The sequence below is a fragment of the Martes martes genome (assembly GCF_963455335.1).
Source record: "Martes martes genome assembly, chromosome: 4".
NCBI lineage: Eukaryota > Metazoa > Chordata > Mammalia > Carnivora > Mustelidae > Martes > Martes martes.
In genome coordinates, this window is record NC_137891.1 from 96,067,272 (window position 1) to 96,086,557 (window position 19,286).

The 19,286-nt window shown below is 43.1% G+C and overlaps 1 protein-coding gene across 1 annotated transcript in view; it reads right to left on the minus strand.

The window, feature by feature from the left end:
• Window positions 1–10,949: 10,949 nt before the first annotated feature.
• The window catches only part of LRIG2 (leucine rich repeats and immunoglobulin like domains 2), a 62,604-nt gene continuing 54,267 nt past the window's right edge, over window positions 10,950–19,286 (minus strand). The window contains exons 15-18 of the mRNA XM_080802747.1: window positions 18,782–19,231; window positions 17,786–17,935; window positions 15,885–16,175; window positions 10,950–13,715 (exon numbers count right to left, since the gene is read on the minus strand). Coding sequence (XP_080658873.1) covers window positions 13,489–13,715; window positions 15,885–16,175; window positions 17,786–17,935; window positions 18,782–19,231 — 1,118 coding nt within the window. The 3' untranslated portion in view covers window positions 10,950–13,488. The remainder of the gene's footprint in view (window positions 13,716–15,884; window positions 16,176–17,785; window positions 17,936–18,781; window positions 19,232–19,286) is intronic.

Below are 19,286 nucleotides of genomic sequence, written 5' to 3' on the forward strand. Positions count from 1 at the left end.
TCACTTAAAAGATGAAAAATCGAGGTGTGAAGAGGTTAAAGGTCTTGCCCAAGGCAGCAGCTAAGAAGTGGCGGAGCTGGGATTTAAACTTATATGGTCTCCTTGCAGAATCCTAAACTATCTGAAAAATGTACATTTAAATCAACAGAGTGCTAATTCATGGATCAGAGTGGGGTGGGATGGATCACTGGATGAGCTTTTTACCCCCAGACTTCCTAAAGCTAGAGACAGGAAGGTTTTGATAGATGGGAGCACAGAGTGCCTAGCATCCCCATCCCTCACACTTTTAAGGCAGGCTTCCGAAAGGATAGCCACGCCCCCAGACCCACCCACATCTCCTAGTGTCCGCCTGACAGCAAACTGGTGCTCCAGGGTCTGACCTGAAGTTAAGTCTTCATGTTCTGGATTGTCACACATGGAGAAGATCTGCATGGGTCCCTTTATGTACTTGGAAACTCTATTTCTGCCTGGAAAAACACATGATGTAACTGGTACCCAGAGCAGCAATGTCACTGCTCCTAGAAGTCCGAAGCCCTAACTTTTAGACTGCACTCTACCACCTACTGTCCCTTGATTAGGTTTTTTTTCACCCATAAATATACATTCATTCAGCAAACCATTTTGAGCATTTCCACCGTGCCAAGCACCCCAGCCCTAGCCTCTGAAACCACTAAGTAGAAATCAGTAGCTGCCCCTAAGGAACTCAGGATTTGCTGGTAGAGACAGACCAGGAAGGGGATCTTTCTGTTGCACTGTGCACTGCATCCTCCCAGGGCTCCTGAAAGCAAGGGAGGGGCCCACCTGCCCCTCCCCCCAATGAGATCACACAGGGGAAAGCGCTTTGTAAACAGGAGAGGGTGAGAATGAGGTTCATGGGGAGGGAGAGGGAGAGGATTTCAACCCAGATGCTGTCCGCCATGTTTGCAGACCTTGGGCAGGCAGGCAGCTGACCAAGCTAAGTGCTTGGCCTGGGGCTGTGAGCCTGGGCATAGCATCCTGGGCAGAGCCTCCTGGATGAGTGAGGACAAAGCCTGAAGCTCTGGACTCATTATCCCAAAAGGCCAAGCCCAAACCTTGCTACGGAGGCCAAGCTCCTCTGGGCTCTGTCCTGGCAGGAACCTAAACCTATGGATGTTATTTTGCTTGGGGCTAGAAGGTTTTGTCACCCCACCCCACCTCACCCTGTTCCCTGACCTCTCCAGGGTCCCAGCTTGAACAGTGACAAAGGCTAGATCTTCCCTCCATTGTGTAGCTGGAGAAGCCCGATTTCCATGAATCCCTTTATATAACAAGATGCCGAGAAACAGTGGCCAGAAGTGACGCCAGCCACTGTCGTTCGCTGTGTTGAAGCGCCACCTGGAGGCCAGTCCTAGTTCAAACGAATGGGTAGGTGTGCTTACCAATCTGCCTCAGCAGGGGAAACAGGAGGAAAAAGAGATGCTCAAGCAAGAAAATGGCAGAGGACCCCTAAAAGGACCCTATCAGTCCCTTCACCAGCTCCGCATCATTCACCGGTGAGACAGTCGAGAGCTGATATGTCTCAGCTTTTCACTGAGACAGGCTCTCCTCCATGGCCAGGAACCAGCGTGAGACTGCCACTGTTTCTCACAGATTCTAAAATCTGGATCCAAACAGCAAACATGCAAGAAAACCCTCCAGTTTGCCCTACAGCCCAGACCCCCCCCACCCCCCACCGTCCATCTGATCTCCTATCCCACACTTCAGACTCTCCGGCTAGCTTGTCAGAAGGGACTTTCAGTGGATGAGGTCTCCTTTGGGGGAGAGTTTGTTGATTCTCCTTATATTTCTGGAATTGCCTGCCCTACACCAAGGAGGAACACACATTTATTACAAGCCATTTTTTCAGCAGTAGCTGGATGAGTCTATAAAGACATCAACAATAAGCCAATAGTTCAAAATCAGCATGGAGTTATTTTTGCCTGAAGAAAATCCAAGCCAGATGGTAGCAGAGGATCAAGAAAAGTAAGCCAAGCTCCCAAACTGAGCAAGGACTTTTTTTTTTTTTTAAATCATCCTCCTTTAGGTTTTTCTGCTCAATCTTTTGCCAGACCAACAAGTTTGCGTCCTACCAACTGTGTTTATTGAACTCTTCAGTATCATTGGAAAACAAGATACATAAAGTATTTAAGCTCTCGTTGTCCATCAGAGCTGTTGGGGACAGCCGCTGTGCGCAGTATCTAAGGAGTACCCTCAGAGGCGACAATATGTCTTTGTCTGCAAGCAGCTGCTGTTCCCTCTTCAGACCAGCGACAATTCAAACAAGGGGCACCCTTGAGAGTAAACCCTGAGGAGACTTGGGGGGAACCAGAAAGGTGTTTGAATCTATTAAAAAGCTACTGCTGTCCCTCATGGGTAGCTTGTAGTCCACTGACCAGCCAAAGGGCCCAGAGGAAGTGAGGTTGCTGTTTCCTTTAGCCATACTCCCAAATAAGTCAGATTTACTGAAGCTGGAAGGGTTTGCTTCTCCACAGTAGAAACAATTCCACTTGGTGCTCACAGCAGTCTTGACGTAAGACCTTGAGGTGAATATGATCATTGCTGTCTTGCAGAGGCCAAAAGAAGTTGAGTAATTTTCCTGTAAGCCAAGTAGCCAAGATCTGAACCAAGTGTTCTGCTTTCAGTTCTTCCAATGCCATCATCTACCATGGCATGAAGCCAACATATTAAGTACTGAAGAGAATATTCTGAAAAGCAATCCAGTTTGCCACAGATTGTTGCAAGAATTCTTACACAATCATGAGAACTATGTTACAGGGTGAAATTTGTAGACCAATGAAGACCCCCATGGAGAAATAATGCTCACTGGAGGTCAGCTCACACAATATACTTCCTGGGAGGCTCAGAACTTCTGGACTGAACAACAAAAAATTCTCCTCTGTTTCCCACTTCCTTCCTTTCATTTAAACCAGACAGGCTCTTTGTCCCCTCTAAAGTCTCATGCACATGTTTATAATTCTTCTTCTTCTGATAAAGTGAGTTCCCTCTCCAGAGAGTTAAGAACTGCTAAACAAGTGCAAGAAACAGGCACAACAGGGATAGTGATGAGGGTGGGTCTATGCCCCTGGAAAAACCATAGTGAAATTCAGAACTGGAAGGGGCTGCTGAGAGCACCTGATAACAGTCCAAATTCTCTTTTGGCAGAAGACATTGAGACCCAGAAGACAAGTGAGTGGCAGAGCCTGTCAGAATCCCAGTCCCACTGACTCCTACCTGAAGGCACTTTTCACTTAATCATCGTTTAGGAGACTATGTCTTGTTTCTAAATAAAATCCAGCTAGCAATCCAGCTCTCCAGCATTACCCCTAAAAAGACTCTTTGGGGAAACTGTTGACATTCCCCATCTTGAGCTGTCCTAGATAGGGAAAGGAAGAGAAGAGTAAAGAAAGAAAGGGAAAAAGAAGAAGCAGCTTTCCATCCGGAGTCCCCATAACAATAACTAACAGCAGCCAAAATTTATTGGGCACTGTGCTGGGCACTGTGCTTAGTATTTTATATGTATTAGTTCATCTAATCTTCTCAACAACCATATCAGGTATGATTATTTCCACTTTACAGATAAGGAGAATGCGGCCCAAAGGACCTAAGGAAGCTGCTTAAGCTCCCACAACTGGTAAGAGTAAGGACTGGAGGGTCGTAGTCCAGCTCTGTTCTGTATTAAAGCCAGTACTCTGAACCACTGACTTTTAAAACCATATGGTAAGGCAGGGCCCAGGGAGACCCAAATTAAATTTTGGCTAACCACAGAGAATCCTGATGCATTGGCCAGCTATCCCTGCCAAAAACTGCAGCCCCCGCCTAGCTAAAAGGGGGAACTTCCACCCCAGTGGCAGATTTGGGACTTGAGTTTCTTCCTTTTTCTGCCCAGACTCTCTAACTGGGAGGCGGGGGAAGAGTAAGATGGGCAGTGAGGAAGTAAACCTTCAAGACTGGAGGTTTTAGTAGGGAGAGAAAGAAAACAGACAGGTTTGTTTTCTAAACCAAAGGTATTCTAAAAGCCACACCCTGCCTTCAAGAGCTACAGAAGAAATTCGATGCCATTCTGAAAGTCTCCCACCACCGTCAGCCACATTTCTCTAACAAGTCTTGCATCCTCTAGAACTTAAGACACAAGAAAAGGACTTCAGGTCAAAAGGAACCAGTCTTCTCTCAACTGGACTTCTCTTTTTTTTTTTTTTTTTTTAAGATTTTATTTATTTATTTGACAGACAGAGATCACAAGTAGGCAGAGAGGCAGGCAGAGAGAGAGGAAGGGAAGCAGGCTCCCCGCTGAGAACAGAGCCTAATGCGGGGCTTGATCCCAGGACCCTGGAATCATGACCCGAACCGAAGGCAGAGGCTTTAACCCACTGAGCCACCCAGGCGCCCCTAGAATTTCTCTTTATAAAACCCCTTTCCCCGAGTGAAGAAAGTAACATACCCGGCCAGCTCTCAGGTCTTCTCAAAATGGAGGCTGCCCAAAGGAAGGAGCACTGAGACTTTCCGCGGGGTAGATCAGGAGGTAGGTACTCTGCAAACTTCTTACTTCACTGGGTATTAGTCTTTCGAGCTCAAGGAACCTTTAGGAAACGGTACACCTTTGGCAGGTGAGACAGGCAAGTAAGGTCTACAAAAGGTGTGAGAAAATGCCGGTGCTTGAGGTGGAGTGGGCCCAGGAGGCAAAACTCCCGCCAACATGATGCATCACTTTTTCTCCAAATCTGGTATTTATTGCGATTTTGTGCTTCTCCAAAATTCTCAGCACCACACACTTGAATCTTAACCTTAAAAGTTCCTTTTCAGTGAAAGCGTATCAGTGTGGTCCCCGAGCCACCCCCAGGTTACAGGTATAAAGAACAGGGCCCTGGAAGCAGTAGGAATTTACTGTTTGACAATAACAGTGTTTCTTCTCTGCACGGTTTCTGGCATAGAGCATATACTCACACACTTGTCTCTGGAGCTCGCCCAGAAGTATAAATAATTCAAGCTAGCCTCCATCACAGCCGACCTTAACCACATGCCTATTGTTTTTGAGACAGAGGAATTCGCATCGGCTTTGATGGAGCGTTTAAAAGGTACACAAAATTAAACTACTTGATCCGGCATATAACTCCAGAGCTACCAGTCATTCCACACACAGGATTCTACTTACAGATGTAAAAACCTGGTTTCTTCTTGAGAGAAAAGAATAAAATAGGAGCTTAAAGGCACTTACTTTTGAATGCTCCAAACAGCCTGCTTCTTTGTTCCCAGATGCACTCAACTTGAGGGTATGCTGTGAACATGTGCGGCTTCTGGCGCTCTGGCAAGCATGGCTCAGAGCTGCCGTTGGTGAGGCTCACGATGTGCGTGCCCGGCGTTGGAACTACAAGCATGCCGGCCAGGGTTCATCAGTTTCATCTCCAGTTTCTCTACAGGGCTTTTCAGGCTAGAAAGCACCAACTGGGGCAGAAGACAACGTGGCTCAGTACAAAGAACATGGGCTTTGGAGTACGTGGTTGTAGGCAAATCACGCAGCCTGTGTTCTAAGAAAATTCTGCCAACCTGGCTCGGTTACTGGAAGTCTGTGTTCATCTGTTCGGGCTGTCATAACAAGATACCACAGATGGGGTGGCTTACACAACAGCTCTTTGCACAGTTCTAGAGGCTCGAAGTCCACGATCAGTATGCCAGCAGGCTTGATTACTTCAGAACTCTCCCCTGTTGGCCTGCAGAGGGCTGCCTTCTTGCTGTGTCCTCACATGGGCTTTCCTCTGTGAACATGCGTGTCTGCTGATTAAATTTCTTCTTATAAGGACACCAGTCATATTGGATTAGGGCCCACCCTGGAGATCTCATTTTAACATCATTACCTCCCTACGACATTATCCAGTCACATTCTGAGGTACTGGAGATTAGGGCTGCAACATCTGAATTCAGGGGACACCCAATTCAGGCTGTAACAAAGACTAAGGGACAAAGGTGATAAAAGTTCACATTCTTCCTGTCTTTGGCATAAGGAAAAAACTTGTGCTTGGAAATCATAAAGCATTACTTTTGGGCATCTTGGTGGCTTAGTCAGTTAAGCATCTGCCTTCGGCTCAGGTCATGACCTTGGGGTCCTGGGATCTAGTCCCCCATCGGGCTCCCAGCTCAACAGGGAGCTTGCTTCTCCCTCTACCCTTCCCCCTGCTCATGATCTCTCTCTCAAATAAATAAATATGTTTAAAAAAATAATAAAGCATTACTTTCAGCTCCTGGTTCTATTGCTTGCTAATTATATAAATTTGGGCAAGCTGGTTTCATCATCTGTACAATGGGAGTAAGAGTATCTCCCTCAAAGGGATTGTTGTGAAGATCAAATGCTGAAGTGCTTAACATACTGGAAGGAGTAGGCAGAATGTATCTGCTCTTACTGCATTATTTCATCCTAGCAATAATTGTGTACTAATGCTTCCTATTTGCCTCTTTTTGTCAAAGTGCTTTGGCAGCTAGCCTTGGTGATGACCAGTGAACCAAATAAAGAAAGTGAGAAATTTCTTTCCTAGGGATTTCGAGAACCGTTTCTTGAATAAAGACAACAGCGGAGGTGGCAGCTGAAATTTCCCCAAGGGAGCCTTACTACAGGGATTACACAAGTCCACATCAGCCCCCAGCATCAGACCATGTCCCTCCCAGTATGACGACCCATGCTCTTCCTCTTCCCTTCCCCTTGTGATGACACATGCTCTTCCTCTCCCCCTTAACTAGCTCATGACAGTTTCCCTTGTAACAAAAGTCACAGAGCTCTAGCCAGAAAGACAGCAGGACTAGAAAACAAGCCACATGCTACCAAAAACTCCAACATGCAAGCGAGGAGCTTCAGGGTAGGGGTTGGTGGCTGAGCTGAAAAGGTGTTTTAAATCATTGCTTCCAGTCAGGATGGGCTCAAGGGTCAGAAGGGTCAGAAGCCCAGTTCTCCAAACCTGCAAGAATAAAAGGAACCTCCAGAAATAAGTAAGATGATCCCCATCATGACACATTACACGGTTACAACTCCTGTGGTCTGCAGATCTGTGGCTATCAATAAACTATTTGCTGCTGGTCCATGACAAAGCACAGAAATCAAGAGTAACATTTAGAAACTTTAACAGCAGTTTGACAGTAATTTTATGTCCGTTAAATCGAAAATAAAAATTTATGGTTGTATTTTGCCTTTTTATTTCATTTTTCTAGAAATTCATTCTCACTGTCCTTTACAAAAGCATTGGGGGGGTGGGGGGAGAGCATTGGTCCACGGCCACTAGTCTGGCAGCAGACAGCTTCAGTGCTGGGTTACAAGCGTCTAAATAGCTGAGTGGGTACAAATCTCTCTCCTCATTCAGCAGGATGTGGCTACTTGGGCTATATCCCCCTCCAGATCAAAAATACAGTAAAACCATAGCATTTTTCTTCATTCCACCCATTAGAAAATGATAGTCTGTTTTCTTATCAGGACTGTAATAAAAATCAGCTTCCAATATACAATCCAGTCCAAACTTCACCACAATGGAAGTCATCAATGCCCAGAGGGCTTTTTCTTCAAGCGTTTCTGAAAACCACAGACACAATACTCTATTCAGAACTAGAAGATATCAGTGGGGGAAATTCTGAATGTGAGACAGAAAATCTGGCTTTACTGCCTAAAGACTTAACATTGTGTTAAGTGATCATCTCACTGAGCAATTTCATTAACTACAAAAAAATGGAGATTAAAATCATCTACCCAATCTATATCTTAGGAGACTCAAATAGATAATGTCTGTGGAATGCGCCCCATAAAGTACATGATGGGAAAGGGACTGTGGGCCCAGCCAGAGTAAAACAGGAGCTTCTGACAGTCTCAAAAGAAATAGTTCTGGGGCACCTGGATGTCGGTTAAGGGTCTGCCTTCAGCTCAGGCCGTGATGCCGGGGTCGTAGGATCAAGCCCTGAGTCGGGCTCCCTGCTCAGTGGGGAGTCTGCTTCTCCTTCCCTCTCTGTTGCTCTCCCTGCTTGTGCTCTCATGCTCTGTCAAATAAAACCTTAAAAAAAGAAAAGTCTCTAATATAGTAGAGTGAGAAAGTTGATCAGAATATTGACATTCTTCAAGTATTTTCTTAATTTTGAATTAGAAAATGATGCCTTCAAATCCTTCCCTATTTAGAAAGCACTCTTATTTTCTAAAGATTTTATTTATTTATTTGACAGACAGATCACAAGGAGGCAGAGAGGCAGGCAGAGAGAGAGAAGGGAGGAAGCAGGCTCCCTGCTGAGCAGAGAGCCCGATGTGGGGCTTGATCCCAGGACCCCGAGACCATGACCTGAGCCGAAAGCAGAGGATTTAACCCACTGAGCCACCCAGGCACCCCACTCTTATTTTCTAATGAACTATTAAGTGTGTTTGTTTCCATCCATACTGCCAGGCATCTAACACCACAGTGGACACGATGACAGGCAAAGGGCACATGGCGCAGGCCCTTGGGAAGCACAGGGCTGCAGGGTGTTCCGATGGCAGGCTCCAGACAGTATGTGACTCAAACACAGCAGAAACGAGAGAGGGGCCATAACTTGTACAACTCTTTGGCGACCCTCTCAAAGGACCAGAAACTTAAAAATACACCACTTCACTCCTATAAGTCAGGCGACAGAAAACCAGAAAATCATAATGTATTTTAGCTTTATTGGAGACATATTACAGTAGACAAACAAGTAGACAAACACATGCCTTATAAAATATACATTCTCATGTGTGAGAAAATATAAATAGATACTAGGAAAGGACCACACTGAAAAACAACTTGGCTTAGAACTCTCTTTCGGTACATCTGGTATCAGGGCTACTCAGAATAACATCCTCTGATGGGAAGAAGAGGGAACAGGAGAGGGTAGAAATAGTCTCTCTATGGATCAAGAGGCCACTTTAAGTAGCCAAGAGATATACTCCAAGAGCACTTGACCACCTGATGATCAATTTCTCTTTCAAGACGGTTTAGTTGATAAAGGATCACTTTACTCTTTCTAATCTAAAAACAGGCTCAAATCAAGTTTTTTTTTCCACCCTCACCCCACTCACTGGTGGAGATTATTGGGACCGCTAAGAAACACTCAACACACAACCTGAAGGGAGCAGGTCCAAATATTACTCTTCACACACACATACACACACACCAACACATGCACGTACGTGCACACAGACACACACACGTCCCTACCTCTTATTACCGACAACATCTTCAGATGATTCATGGGCTTGCAGGTGTTATTTTGTAAAGAGCAGCTTGTAATATATCTCTTAATTCAGAGCTTGTTATTTTTATCAACAAACCAGGCAGTTGTCCGGAAAAGAAAAAAAAAAATTTAAGGCTAACTGATATTGGTTGAGATGGCACTCTAAACAAAAAAGTTCTAAGTTAGAAGCAGAAGGGAAAAACATCTGCCAGACTGAACTGGGAAAGAGGACACGTCAGAGAAGAATGAGACATTCCTTGCAGGTTGCCAAAAATCTCAGCTCAACCTTGGAAGGCCCAAGTACTTCACATTACCTCTGCAATCGGCATTAAGAAGCAAACTCAAAAATGGAGCACATAGCATGAAATGGCAGTAAATTTACCTCTGTTGCTCCATTACCTCCTGGTATTCCTGTGAATATTAAAATGATTGGAAAGGCTCCAACACCCTTAGGTAAAATACTGGGTGTAAAGCCGAACACCGCAATTCCAACCCCATTCCAACTGGAGTCCTGCTGATAAGAAGAAACAGGCATAAAAATTAAAGAGTAAAAAGGAGGGTCATAATACATTACATAGGCTCTTTTATTATGGTAATGCCATTTCTGTTACTAACCAGTTATAGATTTCTTCAGAAGCGTAAGCCCAGACTTTCATGTTTTTAGCCATTAACAGAAAAGTCTCCTTTTGTCAACCAAACACCAAAACTCTTGAACTGAAAAAAATTTAAGTACTCTATACTTACTGTATATAAAGGATTTTGAAAGGAAAAGTTTTAAGACTGTCAGATTGCTTCTGGAAATTTCCAATGATAAAATTGAAAGAGACCCGAAAGTCATCTTGCCCATATTCCATTCTAAGTGCAGAAATTTCTTCAACGCTATTAACAGATGATTATCTGGCTTCCACTGTGACTTTTCCCACAAAACAGATTATTCCAATTACTGGGCAAAACTAATTGTAGAGAATTAGTTTATACAGAATTACTAGCAAGCGTTTACTGTACCTCCCTTTTAACTTCTGCCCCACAGAATGGGAGCAGACATGACCTCTGTCCTCAAGAATAAAAACAGTGAGTTTAATCCTAATTCATGGCAACACTTCAAGGTATTAAAGACTTTTATCATATCTCCCATCTCTTAGGAAAATGGATAAGAGCCCAAGTTGCTAGACATCTTAATGTTGCCTTTACAACCCCACAATGGGCAGTGTGAAGGCAACTATTTTTAAATAGGAAAGTTACCTTTCAGAAAAATACACATAAAACACCCGGAGATGGCACATTAGAGGGTTCCTGATACTTCGTATCCCACAGAGTAACTTGCACAACTAGGGAGAGCAATTCAGAAGCTGCCGAATGACAGAAAGCCAATGGCTTATATAGAGACCACGTGCCAGTGCGGAGTTAAAGGAAGATGCTATTTCTTCTTCCAAGTAAGACTTGAAGAATCAGTGTAAGAGGGGCACAACTTAAAGAGAATTTATATATCTCTACTGATACAAGGTGGTAACTGGATGAGGGGCAGAGAGTATTTCTCCTGGCATTTTAGTTTGCCTTGCTTAACAACAATCCTGATTAAAAGAGACATTAGGCAGACATCACACTGCAGGGAAAGAACACTGATGAGCCACTAACCCTGTTTACAGTAGACGGATAAATCACTACTCGGTCAAAAACACGCAATAACAAAATATTTCAGGAAGCCCTTCTCCTAAGATTAGAATTTATTAAATTTATTTTTTTTTAAGGCCAGTTTTGTTAAACTTCACGTTTAAACAAATTCCTGACTAGTTCTTTAGTTACTTTGGCAAGCTAGGAGCATGTGGGAAGGCGTCTCACCATTGGTGCTGACGGAAGGGAGAACCTGGCCATTCAGGAGACCAGACTCTGACAGTCCTAAGAGGAAGAGGACCACCATATTTTAAGTTTTCTAGAACACTGGTTCGCACCCTGGTTTTCGGTCCTGTCACCCATAAGAGCTGATACTCACCTGTAGCCTCGCTCTAACTACCCCTTTTCACTCAAGAGAAGTCTGTCAGAATTTGAGTGAGAGTATCAGATAGTTACAGGATCACCTGCATGAATGAAGACATCTGAAAGGTAAGGGAGTCACAAACTAGCTACAGATCAGCTGCAGCGCACCTCTCAACTGATTCCATGCTCTGGCGTGCGGCAGCACTGGCATTCAGACCCACTGCCCCAGAGCGCAACTGGTGGCTTCCATCGAGTCAACAGTCTTCCTTTACTGAGCCGGTTTCAAAGCAGAAGAGCTCTTCTCACAAATACATCTTACACTGTCCCTCCTGCTAAGGAGGAAGTGAATCTGGCTCAAGTCAGAGTAAGCAGCATCACTCTTGTTACTCTAACAAATGTTTCATGAAAGCAGCTTTGTATTAGAGTAGCATAATCCTCCCTGGTCCTTGGAGGGATCACAAATTCACAGAACGTTACAGTTGGAAAGGGCTTTGGAGCATCTAGGAGAATGCCCTCATTTCAGAAATGAGAAAATCAGGCTGCGAAGCAGAAACTTGCCCCTGACTGCACAGCCACTAAGGGGCAGAGCTAGGTCTCCTGATTCTACGTGAGCCCTGTACAGATTAAAGTACAACCTAGTAAGGAAGAAGAGGAATCACAAATTGAAAGGATGGGAAAATAGTGATATTTAAGAAGTTCGAAGTAAAAATGAACCGAGGCTGACAGTTCAAAAAAGGAAACAGAGAATGGCTTGATGGTACAAAACCATTAGAGACACTACTGCCTATGGGAGAAAAAAACTAGGACTGAGAACTAGATGCAATTCAACTTTCTGGCAAAATATGAGTTTAGAACCCTTGAAATGCACAATAACTTAGAAATAGATATTTTCATTTAAGTGATGGATGTTATCCAGCACGTAACTAGTACTCACTAGACTGAGAGGACAGAATCTGACAGCCTAGGTAAGGAAATCTGAAAGCACAAAGAAAAAAAGAACTTTAGTTCACTACATTCCATTACAAAGTCCTTTGTTCACATAAAGCTTTTTGCAATCAAAAATTCAAGAGAACTTTTTGGCTTAAATAATCACTTGCATAAAACAAGGAAAACACTCTAAAGCTTTGTAAGAATTTGTGCACATTCAACTTATTGCCAAAAGCACTCTTCCCTTCTTAAGATACACTGTGCATTGGTAGTAGAGATTTAAAAAAAAAAAAAAAAAAAAAACCAGAAAAGAAGCAATCTTTGGTTTCCTCATCTCCTAAGTACTTTGCTGAAAGAAGATATTCCCAAAAGAAATTTTCCTTTGTCTATGTGCACATGACTATGATAAGACTGACTGCTAGTCTTTTGAGTCTTTTTATGCTAGAAACGTAATACTACCTGGCACTTGTAAACAGATGTTAAATGATTAGACGTATGAACTTTTAGGTCTGAGTAAAGTAGCTAATTATACCAAGACTGTGTTTGTGTGTATGCAATCACTAGGTTCCCTGCCTCTATACATACACTTCTTAACAAACATATTTTTAAAACTTCAAACAAAGTCTTTAGGTTCACTAAACCAAGTCATACAAAATCTGTGGTCTGAGACGCTGCTGTCAATATTATTAACTGGATATTATATATAATTTTGGCATATCAAAAATATTTACAATGCAGCCAACACATATGGTCAATGAATACAAAAATTATTTATAAATGCACATATATTTACAATGAGATCCCTGGGTGATAGGGACCAAAAAAAAAAAAAAAGATTCACAAGAATACAAAACCCTTTGATGTGGTAACAATTGGTCAAGCCTGGGATTCTTGTCAAAGACCTTGAATATCAAAGCCCTGGTCTCAACTAGATGCTTAAAACCACTGAAGAATCCCAGACACACTTCCCAGAGGGCTCCAAAGTTATTTCTGTTCCTCGAAGACACACCAGAACAGTGATGTTTTCTCAGAATCATTCTGCAGGTTGAGACAATCCAGCATGTTAAGCAGCAATGAGACTCTCCCTAACAGGCAGTGCACAGCTGGGCACATCCCCATGGAACCATCAGCAAGCACGTTTGTCTTGTATTTTCCTCTGCCAGTGTTGCACAGGTTTTATTAGATGTACCCATTTCTGTCAGCCGTTTCCCCTTCTTCATCAGGAATAAGCCCAAACAAATGCCTGGCGTACCTCGGTGGGGTCAGATGTAATTGCAGACAGGGTAAAGCAAATGCTGACTTTGGGGTTTCTTCTGAACTGAGGTAGTAAATACAAAATGAAGTAACTTGAGTCTCTGCCCACATCTCCTTCTGGAGTGAGTTTCATGTGCCCTCACTACCATCTTGAATGTTCCGAGTCCTACCAAAATCAAAAGCATGGTCGTGCAACCTGTGACAAGGCGTGGGGGAGGCAGAACAGTCTGGGCCACTCTCTGCCAGACCCTCATTTTGATGGACTTGTGGTGGCTCAAGGACTGGCTGCTGGGAAAAGGGAGGATGAGGCAGGCCTAGCTCTTTGCTTATGTTCCACAGAGGCCGCGGCAACGTTTCTGAAAACGAAAGACAACAATCAGTGGTGAATGGAAGTTCAAAATTAATGGTTTAAAACTTCATTTTCTTTTATCCAAATTCTCCCAGAAATAAAGATACCCAGTATTCCTGAATAAGGACACTGAGAGCAAATGTACACGTGCCATCTTCTTAGCAACAGCTAACAAAAGAAAACAAAATAGAAACTAGAACCATGGTCTTTCAACAAGCTTAACCAATTATTTACTGAAACCATATGATATGTCCTCTGCTTTCATCTACGATTAGTGCTTCTGCTGCTACAAAAATTTAAAAATACAATTCTTTAGACACATGGAAAAAGACTAAAATAGTATCCTTACTGTAGTGAAAGTTGCATGATACAAAAATCACTGATTTAACACAGCCATTACATCTTTAAATAACAAATGAGCATGTTAAAAAAATTGTTTTAAAAATAAACCATTTCCCTCCAGCTTCTAGCATGCCAGTAATCCTAACAATAAAATAATAACGAAAAGCAGCAATTTTAAATGAGATTATTATACTTTCGTTTCAAAGATCTACATCTCTCATTCACCTTACTTACTGCAGTGGTGAGCTCTTTCCCCAAAGAATATTTGCTGAAAGCTATATTAACTTCATGGGGATACATTTCGGAAAAAGTCAGGCAAACGTTCTGGAAACAAACACTCAGAAATAAAAACAAAACCCATGTGTTAAAGTAAGCTAAGGCAGGGTTTCTTAAGCTCTGACATGCATACAAATAACCCAGGGATCTTGTTAAAATAAAGACTCTGGTTCACTGGGTCCGGGGTGGGAACCTTAGTCTGCATTTCTAACAAGCTCTAGGTAATGCTGAAGCTGAGACCACACTGTGAGTAGCAAGGAGTGAGAGAGCCCCAGGTAGGAATGAGCAATGCACCAAAGCACTCATTTGCTGATCTCCTCACTTACAGACCAAGGCAACAATTAAGACCTCTCCAAAATGAAGAAAAAGGTGCACTGCATTTTTCGTTCTACTTAAAGCCTTTTTAGGTGTGTAACTCTTTTAGGATGGGAACACAGAATTAATGTTGGTGCCCTTCTTTCATGGACAATGAACTTTAAAACCAAGAGACTAGCTTCAGTGAGTGACAGTACACTTTTCTCTGACTTGTACCGTCTTTGGAAATCTTTGGAGCTGGTCTCTGAATTAAGAACAACAGAACAGGGGCGCCAGGGTGGCTCAGTGGGTTAAAGCCTCTGCCTTCAGCTCAGGTCATGATCCCGGGGTCCTGGGATCGAGCCCCATGTTGGGCTCTCTGCTCAGTGGGAAGCCTGCTTCCTCCTCTCTCTCTCTCTCTCTGCCTACTTGTGATCTCTCTCTGTCAAATAAATAAATAAAATCTTTAAAAACAAAACAAAACAAAAAAAAGAACAACAGAACACATCTTAAAAGTCCCAAGTCAGATCATTCCCTCCTACCAGAAGCACCCCTGGAAGCACCTGCAGGCCTCAGGCCCACCCAATTTCCTGTGCTCTTCCATTTTAGGCTGACAAGAGGGTGACAGCTGATGAAAAACCTGGACGGCCAGAAAGAAATGCTCAGCAGTGCCCTTCATGATCTAGAAAGAGTTCCGTTTTACTGACCAAGTTGTTACCAAATGCCTTCTCTGCACAATGTGACATGTGTTTCTTTTCCTGGGTCATCCCACAACTGCTTCCCCACTTTGGGACCTGGATCATAAGGCCTCACAGATGAAATCAAACACTGGCTAAGTGATACTGTCATTCAGTATTTACCCTCTAGAACAGCAACCAAATCATTTTTAAATCTTCTCAGGAAAAATCTCCACCAAATTATATCCTCAGCATTTCCAATCTCCATTATTTAAATAAAGATGGAAGAAAAAATTAAACCTATATGAAACTTTTTTAAAGCTTTTTCTAGATGGCTTCTGAATTTTTAGAAGTGTGATCTTGATACTCTCACAGAAGCTGTTTCCATCCTACTGATGCAGACGTCTCTAATTCTAATCTCTGAAAATCTATGGCCCTAGTTTATACCAGCTAGCTGTAGCTAATTACTCTATTATTCCAATTTGTTTGCTTCCTGTCAAATCAGAATGCTACTTATATGACAGAAGGAAAAATCAAGTAGGTGAGAGAAAAAACAAAGTAAACAAAAAAGACTGTGTGTCCCTTACCACTGTTCATCTGTGTGGAGGGAAGTTTCTTCTCATTTATCCTCTCATGGTTGGTGGGAAAGGCAGCCATCTCTTTGTCTGCTGATGACACCAGGCTCTCCAGGGTAGGGGCATCTGGGGGAGGATGTGCCAAATACGTCTCTTTGGGCATCTGGACCATGAGGCTGGACAGTGTCTGATCTAGAACATCTTCCTCAGCAATATACGTGTACGGACAATATTCTCGGGTCCTGGAGTAGATGTTGGCATTGTCATAACAATCTGAGCAAATAACCCGGGTACCAGGACCACCTGAGGATGACACAGGAAAGAATCCTTCAGTTAAGGAGTCAGCTTTGCCAATTACCAGTTTTCTGCACCAGCCATCCCCATTTTCACCACAGCTGGCATCGACTGAGCACTTACTTGATAAACCAGGTAAAGTCTCAAGGTCCTTATGTGCATTAACTAATTTAATCCTCATGGCATCCCTATGAGGTGGGTACTGTTATTACCCCCATTTTGCAGACGGGGTAACTACAACACAGAGACATGAGGGAACTTGCTCCAAAACAGGGCTGAAATCTAAACTTGGGCACTCTGGCTCTGGGGCCCATGCTCTTGAACGCTACAGTAAACCACTTCTGTCCAGCCTGGATAAGGTGATGCCCAATTCAAGGGAATGAAGATGCGGCTACACTGTGCTACAAGACACAGGTCTGGCTGAAGCGAACTAAAGCAGAGAACAAGGACTTAGGAGGACTTCACTTCATAAAGCCTGCATTACTTTCATGAGTCAAGGAATTAAGCAACACTCATGGCTTAAAGTACCCCTAGAGAAAGCCTCTGATGGTCAAGAGTCCTGTCTGACACATGTGCATGTCTGGCAGAGGTAAAGTTTAATAACGAGCTCCCCAGACTGTTATGTGCTTTGAAAACTGTTCAAAGAGAAAAAAGAGAGTGAGAAATAAAGAGCAAGTAACTTCCTGATCAAGCAACAGTGTTACAACTGGAAGTTAGTTTGGCCCAGAAAGCAGTGTTATTTCCCACCAATTTCAAAGAGCAGAGGCATTTAAAGATTCTTTTAAATGCTAGAAGTACCCCTCTTTCCATGGAAAGCCAAAATAAAATCCAATTTAGTGATGAAACCGATAAATTCTGTTAACGCTCAGACTAAAAAAATCTCCGTATGAACAGAAAAGGCCTTTCATTTGTACAGTGCTGGAAGGACTACACCTATTTGTTGAAAGGCTCTGTGAGAATCCTGAGGGAAGTGCTTTATAAAATATCGCTTCTTTACTTTAAAAATGAGAAAGTTAAAGCTCAGATTTCAGTAACTTGTTCATGGTCCCAGAGCTGGAAAAAAGGAACTAGGAATCAAACCCAATTATTCTATCCCTTAATTCACCTCCTTGAGTTCTGTCACTCCCTGAGGGAAGGGGGGAGTGGGGAAGAGAAGTAGTACTGAGAAGCCAAGTTAATTAGGGAACATCTTGTATCTTTCTGATTTCTCCAACATATGCTGAGAATCATCACTGTCCTTTAAACTTCAGCGACTATCAACCTGTCAGCAGGAGACACAAACCTCCCCTGGATATGGTCTGAAGAATGCTCATGCCTTAAAAAGATAAGACACCTCAAAAAAGTTTCTAGAACACCTCCTTCTCATAATAATACTTTGGTTTGGGAGACTTTGCTGGGTAAGCCAATCCCTTGTTTTGGGATGTGTTTCTTCTGTCAGATGATTTTCTTCTCTGGTACGATTTCAGTCAATTTCCATCCTATTTTGCATGCAGTCAAATGTTTTCACTGAGTATCTTACTTGAAAATGTTGTGTCAGGTTAATGGGAAAACTATACGCTGACAAATAAACTCAACAAAATGGGCCAAAATTGTAAGCATATACAACAAAGAGTCAGTACCATCAGCGCCTTTGTGTAAATATCCATTGGCAGGAGGCATAAGTTGCTGATGACTGCCTGCCTCAGAGTTGCTGTAGCCTTCCTGCGGCTCTGACAGTGTTCCTTGGGAAGACAAGTAGCTGGGAATGTCTGCAGGCAGATTAAGCTCCTCTGTAAAAGAGACATCTGTAACTTTCAAATAACATTAGGCAACACTCAGAAGACTATAGTGCAAATGTGCTCCACTTTGATATATCCACTGGCCAGGAAAATGTTATCTAACTAGGAACAGGTCTTAAGATTTTCCCCCAAAACTCTTTCTTGCTAAAATTCTTTTCACAGATTCATTTTAAAAGTATTACTAAAAGAGGCAAATCCTAAAGTCTAAAATCTAATCCATAGGCGTACTTTCACTGTCTGACTGAGCCTCTTCTCTTTCAGGGTTTTGGGGAAGGGGGGTGAAAGGCCAATCCTAGTTAGAAGGGCTCCACTCTTCCCCCACAGAGAAGCTTCAACAGAAATGAGCCTTAGGCATTAACGAAAGAAGGTGCACCTGTAACATGTTTATAAAAAGTTTGTTTATAAATGTTTAGCAAAGTTTGGGGGAACTGTCTCAAAATTCTTAAAATTATTCATCGGAGGGGTGCCTGGGTGGCTCAGTGGGTTAAGCCTCTGCCTTCAGCTCAGGTCATGATCCCAGGACCCTGGGACTGAGCCCCGCTTTGGGCTCTCTGCTCAGCAGGGAGCCTCCTTCCCAAACACCCTCCCCCCACCCCAGCCTGCCTCTCTGCCTACTTGTGATCTCTGTCAAATAAATACATAAAATCTTTAAAAAAAAAAAAAATTCATTGGAGACATTCCATTATTTCAACAAAGTTGGACATTTTAACAAAAAAACTCTTCCTTCTACCATACATAAAGGATCAAAGCTCCATAGCTTTTTCTATTTTATAATAAATTGTATACTACATTCCTGACTCAAGTACAAGCTGTAGGTATCAACTGGGTACCACTCACCTGTGTTTGTGATACTATAGTCTTCATTCTTCCTTCTCATGTGGTAAATAACAATGACCCAGATCAAAGAGGTGCCCACAACACAGCAGACCACAACAATGATGACAATGCCAACTGTGGTCCAGCCATCATCTTCATGCCCAATGCTACTCTGGGAAGAGTCACAATTGGGAGATGAAATGACATTTAGGTAAATGTGACCACGTTCTGTCCCAAGGGTGTTAGACATAATGCAGGTGTATTTCCCAGCATCTTCCAGGCCAGCATCGACAATGATGAGAAGCTGGTTGGCTGCCGCAAAGAAGTGCCGTTCTGTCACCAGCAGTGGTCCGTCATCTTTGGTCCAGTTGAGACGAGGGGCAGGACTCCCTCCAGCTATGCACTGTAATACTGCAGTCTCACCTCGGGTTACTGTCTTATCCTCCAGGGGTCTGATAAATGAGGGTGTCTCTAACAGAAAGATTGTATAAAAAATCATGTTAAACAATTTTATTTCTTAAATCCT